This window comes from Balearica regulorum, chromosome 5, assembly GCF_011004875.1.
Source record: "Balearica regulorum gibbericeps isolate bBalReg1 chromosome 5, bBalReg1.pri, whole genome shotgun sequence".
Classification (NCBI taxonomy): domain Eukaryota; kingdom Metazoa; phylum Chordata; class Aves; order Gruiformes; family Gruidae; genus Balearica; species Balearica regulorum.
In genome coordinates, this window is record NC_046188.1 from 67,080,327 (window position 1) to 67,094,500 (window position 14,174).

At 40.0% G+C, this 14,174-nt stretch overlaps 1 protein-coding gene and 1 long non-coding RNA gene across 4 annotated transcripts in view; one reads left to right on the forward strand and one right to left on the reverse strand.

Moving 5' to 3' along the window:
- E2F8 (E2F transcription factor 8) overlaps positions 1–11,702 on the forward strand; it is a 12,372-nt gene extending 670 nt beyond the window's left edge. For 2 of the 3 annotated variants that reach the window (XM_075755373.1, XM_075755374.1), the window contains exons 3-14: positions 653–928; positions 1,242–1,398; positions 2,601–2,906; positions 3,576–3,737; positions 5,204–5,341; positions 5,653–5,862; positions 6,739–6,823; positions 7,099–7,621; positions 8,642–8,860; positions 9,730–9,859; positions 10,000–10,310; positions 10,996–11,702. In XM_075755373.1, coding sequence (XP_075611488.1) covers positions 653–928; positions 1,242–1,398; positions 2,601–2,906; positions 3,576–3,737; positions 5,204–5,341; positions 5,653–5,862; positions 6,739–6,823; positions 7,099–7,621; positions 8,642–8,860; positions 9,730–9,859; positions 10,000–10,310; positions 10,996–11,169 — 2,691 coding nt within the window. In that variant the 3' untranslated portion in view covers positions 11,170–11,702. Of the gene's footprint in view, positions 1–652; positions 929–1,241; positions 1,399–2,276; positions 2,314–2,600; positions 2,907–3,575; positions 3,738–5,203; positions 5,342–5,652; positions 5,863–6,738; positions 6,824–7,098; positions 7,622–8,641; positions 8,861–9,729; positions 9,860–9,999; positions 10,311–10,995 lie in introns of those variants that run through there. The other variant, XM_075755375.1, reaches the window with a different exon arrangement.
- LOC142602133 (uncharacterized) overlaps positions 8,828–14,174 on the reverse strand; it is a 14,427-nt gene continuing 9,080 nt past the window's right edge. The window contains exons 3-4 of the long non-coding RNA XR_012835857.1: positions 12,097–12,187; positions 8,828–9,387 (exon numbers count right to left, since the gene is read on the reverse strand). This is a non-coding gene — a long non-coding RNA (uncharacterized LOC142602133). The remainder of the gene's footprint in view (positions 9,388–12,096; positions 12,188–14,174) is intronic.

A 14,174-nucleotide genomic window follows, 5' to 3' on the forward strand; every position in this document is an offset into this window, starting at 1 on the left:
CCCCCCTCCCGGGGGGGGGGTGCTGTCTCCCCGGGGGCGGTGGGGCTGGGGCGGCGGGGCCCTGCCGCCCGGGCCCGGCGCGGTGACAGCCCCGGGGTGCCCGGTGTGGGGTGCCCGGTGTGGGGTGCCCGGTCCCGGCCCTTCGCAGCGCCTCTGGGCGTGAAATCTCTTGGGTCTGACCGGGGGCGTATACAAACCGTTGGATGGCGGTAATCGAGCGCCTTTTACCTTCGCTGTCATTTCCATCCTTCACAAAATTACCTAAAACTGCACCTTGACGACCTTTACCCCCCAATTTTGTAAGGAGCAGAGCTTCCTGGCTCCCCCGTTCTTTTTATCCTTAATAAAAGGGGTTTCGGTCCTTCTTTATAGCTTTCTGCTGTGGATTAACGTTCGCTCTGGCTGTGTTTTCCCTAGAGGGGAAAAAAAAGGAAAGTTACCTCAAGAACACCACGGGCCCCGTGTCCTAAGCCAAAGGCACAGTCAAAGAAATGGTTTCGGGGAAAGGGTTTGTTGGCTTGGAGTAAAACTGCAACCTTTGAGCCACCCCAGAAGAGCAATTGATCTCTATCCCACTCCGACTGTTATCAACAAACGGGTTATAGTGCTTTGGGTTTGTAACATCACGGGTTTTCTTCTTCTTGGCACGCAGGAAAATCATTCTTCTGAGCCATACAGGACCATATTGCAAACGCCTTTGAAACAAGCAGCTACCTCGCATTCGGTATTGACAGAGATACAGCCTGACTGTCAGCCTCTAACCACACCCCCAAAACCTAAAGAAATCCTTCCAGCAGATCCATGGACGCCTACTTCAAACTTGAAAATGCTGATTAGTGCAGCTAGTCCTGAGATTAGGAGCAGAGAACAGAGAAGGGAGCTGTCAAACAACACAAGTGAGGTCCTACAGGCAAAACACTGTTTGCAGGTATGTTGTAAAGGTGTCTTTTTTATTTACTTTTTTTTTTAAATTAGCTGAAGGCTGTTTATTTAGCATAAAAAGTTATACATTAACATGCTACAATGGTTTTAAAGATTTGATTTCAGAGTATTTACCAAATATAAGTAAGGATTTTGTCTAGTTCCATACCACAGGTAACGTTTTGCTGGTTGTATTTCACAACTGTTGAGGGCAAAGGGAGAACACCGGGCCTTTGACAGTGCTCACAATAAAGCTGTTAAATATCTATGTTCACATATTGTCACAAATTTCAAATTCTCTTTTTCGTATTCCCGTGTAGGAGCACTTATCAGGAGATGAATACGAAAAATCTCAACCAAGTCGCAAAGAGAAAAGTCTAGGATTACTGTGTCATAAATTCTTAGCTCGATATCCTGATTACCCCAGCACTGCAGAGAATAATTACATTTGCCTTGACGAAGTATCTGAAGAGCTTAGTAAGTTGGTGTATATGCTCATATATATTATTATCTATTTCTTCACACAAATGTGCCAGTAACCTACCATTCATGTTACTACATTTTTGCTCTGTAAAATTTTGAATGCTTGCTGTGTACTCTCCATCTTATTTAAACTCAGCTTTAAACTCTTCATTGTTAGAGCAATTCTTTTAAAAAGCTCAAGTTTCTTCAGTGAACTGAATTGACAAACGCTGAATTTTGTTTAATATTAAACATCTAAATTATTGCCGATACCACAAATAACCAGATGCAGTTTTTCTGGATCTAGAGATGATGATGAAGATTAGTGGTTGGATTTTTGTGGCAGGAACAAGCTCTTCTCAAGCTGCACCCACAACTTCCTGTCCAATCATGACATCAAAGCAAGAAACTACTTTCTGCTCTCTGATAATTTAACTTTTTCATTTTATATCACTATTTTTATATCGTGCCAATGATCTACCAAGAGTCTAAGTTGCTAACTTTAAGCTGAAGTGTTTTTTTATCGGAGCTATGAAATTACAGTATTCTACAAATTGTAACGCTGATAGTAGTTATAAGTCATACCGCTATAAAATTTTTGGTGTCATTATATCTTCAGAATATGTTGGGGGACATAGAAGAGGAATGAATTGCAAATTAAACAAAACATCTATTCTATTTATACTTTGTAAAAAATAACATCTCTTTTAGGAAATGCCTAGTCAAAACCAAGAGTTTAACAGACAAAAAAGAACAGGACAGGGTGTTAATAGAATAACATAAAAAAACAAGTTACAAAACAGTTGTCTACCGTGAGTTTCCAAGGTTATTTAATGAGACGATTTAAAATCGGTGCAATGAATAATCAAAATTGCTTTGTGTTTTTTTTAAAGCTGTATTGAAACCCATCTAATGACTCTCCTGGCAACAGTAAGTTTTCTTTTTTAAGGAATGCTGTAAACCAAGTAGAACTGTGGAAAAGCAAGCCCTTCCATTTCTAAAGCAAGAATTGTTTTCCTTGCTGGCAAGATCCACGAGGGCTATTTTCAGAAACCTTTGTAACGAGGAACTGGCAAAAACGGCTTAGAAGTATATTAAGAGAAGGTGAAGTATAACAAAGTGATCCCTTCTCTGTGTAAACCATGTTTCAGGTAAATGTGTGACAAAACATATTTTATGTAGTAGAGATGCCATGTTCATTTTTATTTTTTTTTCAGATGTTGAACGTAGACGCATATATGATATAGTGAATGTGCTAGAGAGCCTACACATGGTGAGCCGCCTTGCCAAAAACAGATATGCTTGGCATGGGCGACATAATCTCTCCAAAACCCTGCAGACTTTGAAAAAAGTTGGAGAAGAGAACAAATATACACAACAAATTCAGATGATCAAGAAAAGAGAGTATGAGCATGAATTTGATCTCGATGGTGAAAGAAATGAAGAAACGCCAAGATCTTTTGGCTCAAATGAACATTCAGAAATGTCTTTTGTCGAGCTCCCAGGAATAGAATTTCGTGCTGGTAATAATTCTCTATAATGCCAAGAATAATATGTGCTTGTAATGATAAATATCTATGAACTTGGAAAAAAAAAATTTATTGGACTTCTTTTTTTTTTTCTGAAATGCTACTGCCTGAAAGGCACCACAACTGTTTGTGGTGAAAAAAAGTGCTCTGCACTCTTTCAGTTCTCTTTTTCATTCATTTCTTACACAGTTTGTTTTTACAGTGCAAGAACAAGGGGGCATCAGGTGAAAGTCTCAGGCATAGCCAACATAAAATCCAATTGCAGGATTTGTTACCATTGAATGTTATAGAAACCAAAAGGATAAATTATTCAATTTATTTTTTAATTTAGGTTTGGTTCATGGAAGAAATGTTAATTAAGGGTTGTTAAATACATTGTATAACCTGCAGTTAAACATCTTTAAGAGTACAAGTTGTCAGACAACAGGAAATGTATATGGTGGAAATATCACACTCTCTCTTTGTAGTTAGATTTGGTATCCACCAAATTATCTGATTCTTGCCATGTAGAGACATGATTCTGGAGTCCACATCGGCCCTGCCTAGTTGCTGTGTTGTTTGTCCTTATAATAATTCTTATTGACAAATTTCTTCAGTTTTTTTAAAAATGGTTGTAGCTGGCGTGTCACTTAATGCTTTAATCCTTTCTCCTGTCTGCTACAGCATCAGTAAATAGCAGGAAAGACAAGTCTTTACGAGTGATGAGTCAGAAATTTGTGATGCTGTTTCTTGTATCGACTCCTCAAATCGTAAGCCTTGAAGTTGCTGCTAAAATCTTGATTGGAGAAGACCAGTTAGAAGACTTAGATAAAAGCAAATTTAAAAGTAAGTAAAATGCTGCTGTTGCTGTCTGCTTTTTGATCTTACACTTGATATTTCTATTTAGAGTAAGCTAAACGGACTGTTCTAGTAGAAGTTTATATAGTGTAAAATACCATCACCTGTCTTCCTGCCATAAATTTATTTGAGCCTCCAAAAACTCACTAAACACCTTGCATGCTTTTTAATAGGGACCCACTTGTGCATAGTCATTGATACGTAATGACCACGTAAAAGAAAAAGTCCGTTAAATCGTCTCTCCTGAAGTAACGTCACAAGGCTGCTTATTGGTAGCAATTTGTCTTTCCTCGAGCAGTCTGTCAAAGCTCTCAACATCATTTCATCAAAGATACCCCAGGATCATGCAAATCTGTGTTCTGGTCATATAACTCACTTGTTGGAAACCTAAAGAAATTCTGTAAAAGTCCTGTTAATAACTTACACGTGAGAGGAAGTGAAACTGAATGCTATAACTGCCAATTATTTCTTCATTCTTTTACCCTGCTCTCAGTTCCCTGCACACTTCTTCCTCTTCCTCCCCATTCAAATGAAAAGGTACTTCTAGGTCTAGGCCTATATATCTATAATAATCAAAAATGTGCCTGCTCTTGAGGCATCAAGAATTAAGTGTGGGTTTCATTGAAAATTACACCCTTCCTTGATTCTCAGACTCCTTTGCTTTTTTGTTTGTGGCATTGTATCTATGCAACAAGAAAACTGATCCTCGCTGGTTTCAGTTCATAATTTCCTTTCCACTGCATCGTGGCAACACAGAGAGGGTGGGTCGGCAGGGGCTTTTTGTTTGTTTTCATTCTTTCTTGTTCCTCCATAACCCCTGTCTCACAATAAAAGCATTTTCAGGGCATTCCAGCCATGGGTCTGTATTTCAGCTATCACGTGTTTTACCGTCCTCTCGGTTAAGTCCCTGGTTCCATGACTTGCCAGACTTTAAATTTTCAGTAGCAGAAGCTACTTTGACCTAAGTCACTTGTAATTTGACTGCTGCCTAAAGCTTTTCCCCCATAGCTCAACCTGAGACAGTTAAGAACGTGCAGGATGATTATCCTGTTGGATTTAGCGCGTCTCTTCCCCCTCGTTCCCATATTCACCGTTGCCTGTGCATACCTGCCTTTTAAGCTACTTATTTTCACTACAGAATTGGTATAGGTTTGGCCATTGCACAGAACCTAACTTGTTTTGAAAATGTTTTTTCCTGTATTTAACATAATGCACTCAGCAGTATTTTCTTTTCTGGATCTGTATCTGTGTCATTCTATTTTACAGATAAACTTTGTACTATGAAATAACATATCACAATATAAATACCTGTGCTACAAAACTGTTCTTATAAAAAAAAATTATAAAGGTTTTTTCTTTTAGCCACTAAAAGGGCATTATAACATTTTTAATCTGATATATCTTAACTTGTTAATCGGAATTGCTATACTTTACATTTGTTTATTCTATTGCAGCCAAAATTAGGAGACTTTATGATATAGCAAATGTTCTTAGTAGCCTTGAGCTTATCAAGAAAGTTCACGTTACAGAGGAGAGAGGCAGAAAACCAGCGTTCAAATGGACAGGACCTGAGGTCTTGCCAATTATTCAGGGTGGGTGTATGTTTCATTTCTTTTTGTTTTGTTGATGATTTTGACTGTTTGTTTTCTCTGCTAGAAATGTTTTGACCAAAAGACAGTAAACTAAGCAGAAAGTTACTAGGCACATCACTGTCCTTGGTCCTTTTAGCATAGCACACCAGGATGTACTTCTACATAGTAGATGTACTCATACTGAGACTCTTGCATTTCCATTTTTGCTGCTGCTAGTACTTCAATAATTGTAAGCCAGGCTCAAATAACTGCTTTTAATTACTGAATCTGCATATATGTATTTACTCTTTGGGGTTTTTTCTGCTTTTTAGATACAAAACTTGAAACAACTTCTACGATCTGTCCCCCACCTGTTTCAGAATCCATCACTTCCAAAGAGCAGTGTTCAAAAAACCTTTTTCCTTCAAGAGGAAAGCAAAACTTCACTCGGCATCCTTCTCTAATAAAGTTAGTTAAAAGTATAGAGAACGACAGAAGAAAGATCCAGTCTGCTCCGACCAGTCCAGTTAAAATAAGTGCAAGTATGTACCTTTTTCTAAGTTTGTTTTTAACTTGGGTGTAGTCTTATATTAAATATTCAGGCTGGCCATCTTCTCATAGGAGATGCGCCTGCTTACAACAAACACAGGAGATCTTCAGAACGGTCAAAAAATAGACAAGATGGGGAAAATATACGTTGCCTGTAAATCTGAGGCTTTACAAGATTGGACAGTGAAAACAAAGCTAAACTGATCTGTGTTCAGTGCTCAAGCTCTGCAATTTGTACACAGACGCTCTTTCCAGTTTGGTGGACCAAATCCAGTCACAGCTTGCACAGTTGCAACAAAGTAAATATATTTTTTGAGATGGGGACCAAATTCAGCACACTGTAGGGAACTCTACCCTCCTCTTTCACACCAAATACACATGGAGTGGCATATTACTATTTTTGGTTTAAAAGAATATTAAATCCTTTTTACATATCACTATCTTGACTTTGTGCGATGCCTTACTACAAACTTCTGTTCGTGTAGTACAGCTGATTCTCTGGATATTGTATCTTTCTCTGTGAACTGCTCGAACCCTGGTTTGTTGCGGAAACTGTACTTTAGATCTTGCTATCTAAGAAGTTCTGTGTTCCATGAAATTGCCAGAAAATTACCTATCAATGCTCGTGTTTTTGTTGCGTATCTTCTTCGGAGGGAAAAAAAATAGAGCTGAGGCTTTAAAATGTTTGACGTAAGCTACCATCCAATTGATCAAATCAAGTCTGGGCTGCAGTCTGCGGATAGCTTGGAGTTTAGAGTCTTCTCGTTAAATGTGTACATCACATTAAATAACGCAGTCTCCTCAAGACAAAATTTAACTTCTACGTTTGATGTACTAAGGGTTTGGTTTTGTTTTCCCCCTCCAACCAGGTACTGATCAAAAGGTATCAGCTTTCCCAGGTAAAATGGCTCAGATTCCAGTAATTGCTAAACATCAGCTGGAAGGACAATCAAAGTAAGTTTGCACAAGGGTTAAGGTGAGCAGCTTTGTTTTGTCACTGGCCGTTAAGTTAAAGCTGTGCTCAGTTTGAGTTGGGCAACAGTCTGCAGAAAATGGTAATCCCTGATTCTGCAGGCTATTTTTTTCCACTTATTTTCTGTTTAGTGGATTGAGAAGTACAAGTTCATGTAAGACTTTGTATTGCAGAAAATAATGTGTCAGGACATTCATTTCTGCACAACGGTATTAAAATATGTTTGGGCTTTTTGTTTGTTTTGGTTATTTTTAAGGAAAGCAAAAGAGATGAAAACAAAATTGTCGAGATCAGCTTTGGAATGCAATCTGTCCTTGCCTGAGGTGGTCCCCAAGCCCGACGCTCCTCGCGCCGCAGCACCCTCTCAGCAGCCAGCTCTCATGCAGCCGCTGGCTGGCTGTCCTCCAAGCAACAGCGCAGTCTCACCAGTAATACTACCTCATACGCATTCTGGTGTTTCATACGCAATATATCTGCATCCTTCCCAAGCCCACACTGTGACAACGTACAGCCCAAGTTTCATGTTGCAGCCTCTACCCTGTGCTAATGTAACTGGAATTAAGAGCATTAATTCAAAAGCATTAAATAAAATAACCACTGAGGAAGGGGACAATCAGATAGCTGCAGACAACCCAACAAAGCCCTTGACGGCTAAAGAAAGACCGACTATAACATCAGAAACTTCATCACAGCGGTGCCTTAAAAGACCACAAGCATTACAAGAGAATAATTTAATTAAAAGGTATAGAAGTGATGAGGAAAGCCGTGATACTTCTTTGGTAAGTTACATTATTTTTAAAAATATCATTTTATAGCTTAATGCTGTTGCCACCTACTCATTTTCAAAGTGATTTAGGAGCCTGCCAGTGTGTGTAGGTGTTTTAAATAACATTGCACTTGAAGGGACGACATTCATTTGTTGTGCTTGGTGATATTTGGGGGGCTGGTTTTTGTTTGTTTACACACACAGATAGATAGACAGATATCTCAAATATCACACAAACTTGCTGGTATTTGCAAAGCATCAGGCACAGTATCTAGTATGCCATATAACACCTATCTTTGAAATGCCAACCTAGGAGCAGGCTGTATGTTTCTCCTTGTTCCTATCTCTTCCCCCTCCAAATATTTATTTACAAGAAGACCTGTCAAAGTGTACAGATGTTAGTCAAAATAAAACAACTCCCAAAACATTACCTCAAGACTTACCTATTTATACAACGATTCTGGAGTAGTTCAGGTTGCTCAGCTGCTGGCATTCATTCTTGGCTTTGGAGGTGTTAGGAGGGAAAGTGGACACATAAAAGTCACCAGACAGGGAACGTCCCAAAATCCTGATACCTTCTAGATATTTCTGTCCAACATTGTGTCCTGTTAATGTTGGATTGTTGTAGGCATCGTAATACAGCACGTGAAGAGAATGAGAGGTTCAGATACACTTGATGCATATGGAGAAACTGGGCCTGGATTGCTTTCTACTCCTGGGTTGCTGAATGTTTTAGTGTCTCTGTAAATTATTAGGCTGCTTTAAATTCTGCTTGCCAAAACAGTCGTGAAATGTTATCAGCATGTTGTGGCAATGTGTGGTGTCAAACATCCACTAGTTGTCAAGGAGCAAGAGAGGATGACGTGGAACCAGTTGTCTTACTGACTACAAATTTTTATAGCACAAACTTGGGAAGCAGGAGAAAGCTTGCTTTTCTAATTTTTAAAATGTATAAATATCATAGTAGACCTCTAATTGAGAATGTTCAATCTTACAATGTCTGCCTTTGGTTTTGCATGTACTTTTTTTAAAGGGAGAATCCATTAAAAATGAAAGACCACCTTCCAGTAGCTCACAAATGAATCACGACATGGACAATTTCCAGGAAGAGAGACAGAAGAAAACTGAAACTTCAGAGCAAAACATGCCAAGTTGCTATGATCAGTGTAAAAGAGAAGATACTCCAGAAAATGAGGACAAAATCAAACCTAAACAAGAGATCCCGGTAGCATTTGCCATTCCTGCTCACGAGGTAAGCTTTGTCAGCCACCACTGCACATCTTGCGAAAACAGCACTTGGAGTCTTTGCTAAAGAAACAAAACCATAATGAACTACACATACATAGATTGTCTTTGGTTGGATTATTTTTAGTGTGCTTTTCAAACCTGATTTTGTAGGAATGTAGAACTTCTATTTCTGCATTTAGTACACAAATAAGAGGACATGAAGTGTCTTTCAGGCTGCAGTTGGGATGAAGAGCACAACTAAGGCAAAGTAGACGAAGGCAATGTTGAAATCCCTTGCATCCCCAGTCTGTCCTTTGTGTATATTTAGTCTCAAATACTTTGATTTACAACAGAATCACACAAAACTCTTCATCAGTAGAATTTAGTATTCTGCAGTTAAGACTTATTACTGTAGAGAACCCGCATAAAGAACAGTTCTGTTGACAAAAACAGAAATTGTAACTGCAAACGGATTGTCTTCCAGTATTTGTCTTATGAGAAACACAATCCAAAAATGAGGTGACATGATGATTGCTGGTCCAGATGTTTCTTCTGGAGGAGGGAAAAAAAAAAAAGTATTCAGTATCAGGATTTCTCTTTAGTCTAATTGCACTGCATTAATCCCAAATGGATTTCCAGATCCTCACTGAGGATATCAGCTGGAAACGGAGCCAGCAGACTTCTGCACAGTAGGGCCATCTTAAAGAGCATGTCCTTGAGTCAGTTCTGTCTGATTTCCGACAGAAGGTAGTACAGGCGTGGAATATAGGGTCCTGGGGTCGTGGAGGATAAAGAATAAGAACAAGGCAAGGAGGGGTGCAAGTTTGTAGAAAAACTTCTGTTTTGTTTTATTACGTGTTTGGGGTAAAGGTGTATTGTCTTGTTCTTTTTCAGACTCTTCTTCCATCTGGCTATCTTATTCCTCTTACTCAGTGCACCCATGGCAACAAGGCAGGCTTTTCTGATAAAGAGCAAGCTGGGATATGTTCGTTACAGCACACTACCTACAGCTCGCCCATTGCTGGTGAGGATTAAATAAAATAGGCGTACAGTTGTCTGGCTGAAAGGATTATGGGCCAGATTCATCCTACTGAGGTAATGAAATTACCTTAGTAATGAGTCTCAATTTTTAATCCCCTTCAACACTTGATTTTTTTGTTTCAGGTGTCATTCCGGTGACAGCATCTGAACTGAAAGCAGTTAACATTCCTGCTTTTCATATAACACCTTTGAACATAATGCTGTCACCAACTTCTATAGCTGCTGCACCTGTACTGAGCAACTCCTGTCTCAACTCAAGCAGTTCTGCCCAAAATCCAAATTCTTCAGTTCTGAACTTTACCCTGCAACACATAGGACTAATCCCTGCTGGCGTGCAAGTTCCCACAAATCCTGTTCTTCAGCACGTGCCAGTCTCTTCACAACCAGAAAACGTTAGCCACAGCTCAGAAAACATGAACTCACAAGAAGAGAAGGTGAGTAAAAATAGATTGCAACTTCTTGACTGTGGTGGGTTGAGTGGGAAGTATAGCGCAGTAATTCCTTTAGAGCACATAAAAATTTTAAATTAACTTTTTTTTTTTTTGATCTTTATAAATCAGCACCGCCCAAAAAGAGCTGGCAGTGAAGGCCAGCATAAGCATGATGTAATTGAGAGGTTAGAAAGGAAGAACAAGTAACTTATTTGTTGTGGAAGTGGAGCCAGTTGGAAGATGACTAGATGTGAAGAGACAACTGGTTTCGAGGGAGGATTTTGCATAGATCTGAGATGACACTTGCTAACAAATTGTCCATTTGTTACTTGATCTTTCCTTCTTGTGACTCTCCTAATCTGCTCTCGAGTTCTTGCATCTAATGTTAGCTTTTTTGTTATAGGATAAGATTGTGGAGGATTTTAAAAGAATATTTTTTTCCACGGGGAGTTTCTCTGTATATTTTGTGCAATGCTGTATTGCCTAAGATCTGTTTGTATTAATATGTATTTATAGATATATCAAGGAACACAGGTATATTCATCTCAGTAAAAAGTTGTTAAGTTTTTAAATTTCAGGGGAAAACATGAATTTGCTAACATCCTGCAGAAACCTGAAACTAGAATTCATTCTTTTGTTTTGGTTTTCTTCCCCTTAAATCAAAGTAACTTTCTCTCTTCTCTTGTAGCCTTCTGTTCCAAAGGAACCCCAAGAGCCCCAGAGAGTTACAGAAAACTTCTTCCGCACACCAGGAGGGCCGAACACGGTATCGCCACTATCTGCAAACTCAGATGGTACCGACAGAATCTCTCCAGGAACTCTGTATATTCCTCAACGAAAACTTGAAGTGTCAGAAGACTAATTTTGGGATATCGACTTGCTGGATGTGTTAGCAGACATAATTACTGGTAACACACTGCACACGGCTTGGATTGTACGATGGACAGTGGGTGCTTTAGGCATGTATTGGCAAGACCTTAATACTGGAATAGCCTTAATTAATGCTTTAGAATTAAAACTGGCTCTTAATGAGAAAGTTAATGTCTAATAATTTTTTCCAAAAGGCTTACCCAAAGTATTATAGCAACAAATTTATGTATCTCCTGGGTTTTTTTTTTTTGTGTTGCTTTTCTGCTATGCAAAGTAAGCTGAAATCGTCTTTGTACAGAAAGGTACATTTTATCAGTCAGTACATATTTTGCACAAAGAAAAGTACTGTGAGTGTGTATATATTTTATGTCTTAACAAAAAGGCCATAGTTAAAATGTCTTGCTCCTATGTTCAATAATGCTCTTTTGTAAAGTTAGTAAAAAAAAAAAAAACAACAAAAAATGAATTCTTAATCAAGTTTTATAAGTTAAGAATTATTTATACTGTATTTTTAAATCAATTTGTTCAGATTAAACTTACATCAAACTCAAATTTTGACTTTTTTTGTTTGATCAAATTAAATTACCTCAGTTAAGGAATACATTGTACATTCACTGGCATCTCTTCATTCTTTTTTTGTCAGACAGGGGTGTCTCTGTCGTCTCAAGGGAAAATGGTATTTCACCAGGCAGGGATTTAAGTAACTCAGTCTGACTTCTGAACTCTGTCCCTAGAGGTGACACCTCCTAGTAGCAACCATTAGAGGAAAATATAGTTATGAAGTTTGGAATTCAGAGTATCTTTATCACCTGGAGCATTCTGGAAAGTGCAGTCCCGATGTCACAGAACTGACAAGTTACAGGGTTTGGGCCTCAGACCAAACAATCTTAGTTAAGATTTGAAGATGAACGCTCCTTACCTCACCTCTCCTCTCCTGTAGAGTCTGGGCCAGGTGCACGCTCCGCCGTACACGCTCCATAGGTTCTCTTGACACCGGAGAGGCTTGAAGCCTATGAGAAAGCGTGCATAACATTTGCCCTGAGGCTTTGTAACAGTCTAAAACGGTTTGTGGCAGAAAGGACACATGCAGGGACTGAAGGACAAGCTACTCACTTGCAGACACTGTGCCGTCTGGCTCCTAGAAGGAGGGAGCCCCGTGTCTCTTGGGTGTACCCACGCCGTACGGGGGCTGTGCTGATGGTTTCTGCTCCCAGCTAAGACCAATGTCAGCTTCCAGCAGGGGTTTCTTCCCTCTTGCAATTTCGTATCAAACAGGTTAAGTTACACCAACTCAATTTAAATACGTACAGCAGAGTCTCCTCTACGCTGAAGGAAGAAAGATGAAGCCTCCTCGCACAGCACACGCTCAGATGACAAGGAATGACTAACAAATTAAAGGAAAATACAGTGTATCTGCCTTCCCAGGGGAGACATGCCTGGCTCTCCAAATTAGGGCAGGAGAAATGCTAGCAAAGCCCAAGATTCAGGCTTGGACTGGGTAAAAAACCAGGTAAAACGGCTAACAGTAAAACTTAACTGGCTTGCTCTTTAATAATGCAAAATTGTAATACAAAATACACCTGACAGAATAGGTTCACTATTGAAAAACTCCTAAATGAGGAGCAGAGAAGAATAAAAGCCAGAAAATGGGGGAATTGTCACTGCAGCAGTGAGATTTTCTTTTTTTTCTTCTCCAGAGTAGTAATTGATTGATTTTCCTTACACGTGCTATCAATTTAATTCTCAAATTATAAAGGCAAAAGCTTATAGAAACTTGCCTTACTCAAAGGAAACAAACTACAAACCTTTCATTTTTGGACACCGCAGTTGACAGAATAAGGAACAGCAGTAATGAAGCTTGGAGAAATGGTCTCACAAACCGTGCTCTATTCCAAAAAGCCGAACATACATTCTGACTTGCTGCCTAGTGACCCTGGCTCCTGTCAGGACACAGTTGCTTGCTTTTTCACACAGGCTTTATAATACTTGCCACTTCGTTCTTCATGATTTTGCAGGTGGAAAAAGCTACTGCTCTTCTCTGCTCAAAGCGCCCCACTCCCCGAAGACTTGCATTTGGCTCTGACTAGCTGAACCCCCTGCTCTTTCCACCGCCTCGCCTACCCTCAAACGTGACCTGAGTACCCGATGTGCTCTGCTGCCAAGCTCTAGGAAAGTCCCTCTGATCCTTGGGCTCGTATCTTTTGATACGCCGCATTCCGGTTCTCTGAGCAGTGTTTTTTAATCCCTACCTTTGATCTGTAGACAAGACTATATTCCCGCTCCACCAGGAATATAAAAATTCATGCGTTTGTACACTCCAGTTGCGTATTTCAAGTCTGTTCTTCCAATCTCAGGTCCCGATAGACACAGTGGACCAGGGATTATATGAAATGCCGACTAACCCCTGTGAGTCCGACTGCTCCTTTGAGCTGTAAAGAACCTCTCAAGAAGGTACCGGGGTAGCACAGAAGTACAGGAATGAAGCAACACCCATTATCAGGAAACTAAAGGTCCTTCCCTGCCTTTTCCCCATAAATTCTCTGACAAACTCAAAGGGAAAAGAATGACATTTTAGGGCAAAATCTTCCTCCACACATTTCCCTGCAGTTGGTTATGATGCAAACCCATCCAAGCACGTGATCTACGTGATGTGAGCGAGGATCAATGAAGATTCGGCTCCCTCGCGTCAAGGGTCCTAACTTACAAATCACCGAGGGTGCAAACACAAGGTGGTTACAAGCTGCTTAGCGCTTTCCTTGTGCTGCAACAGCGAGCTCAGTCCTGCCCCGGGCCCTTGCTGCCACCTCACACGAAATGCTCACACCACGCACGTCGCACCGTCACCTCCGCGTTGACCCTTATCTGACACAGGCAGAAGAGTTCCATTAACTACCCACAGAGAACAACCAAGAAGCGATGGAGTCCAGCTCCCAGACCCCTAAAATCCTGAAGTCTGACATGGATTTGGCAACTGATTTCCTTACGCTCCCACAAAAG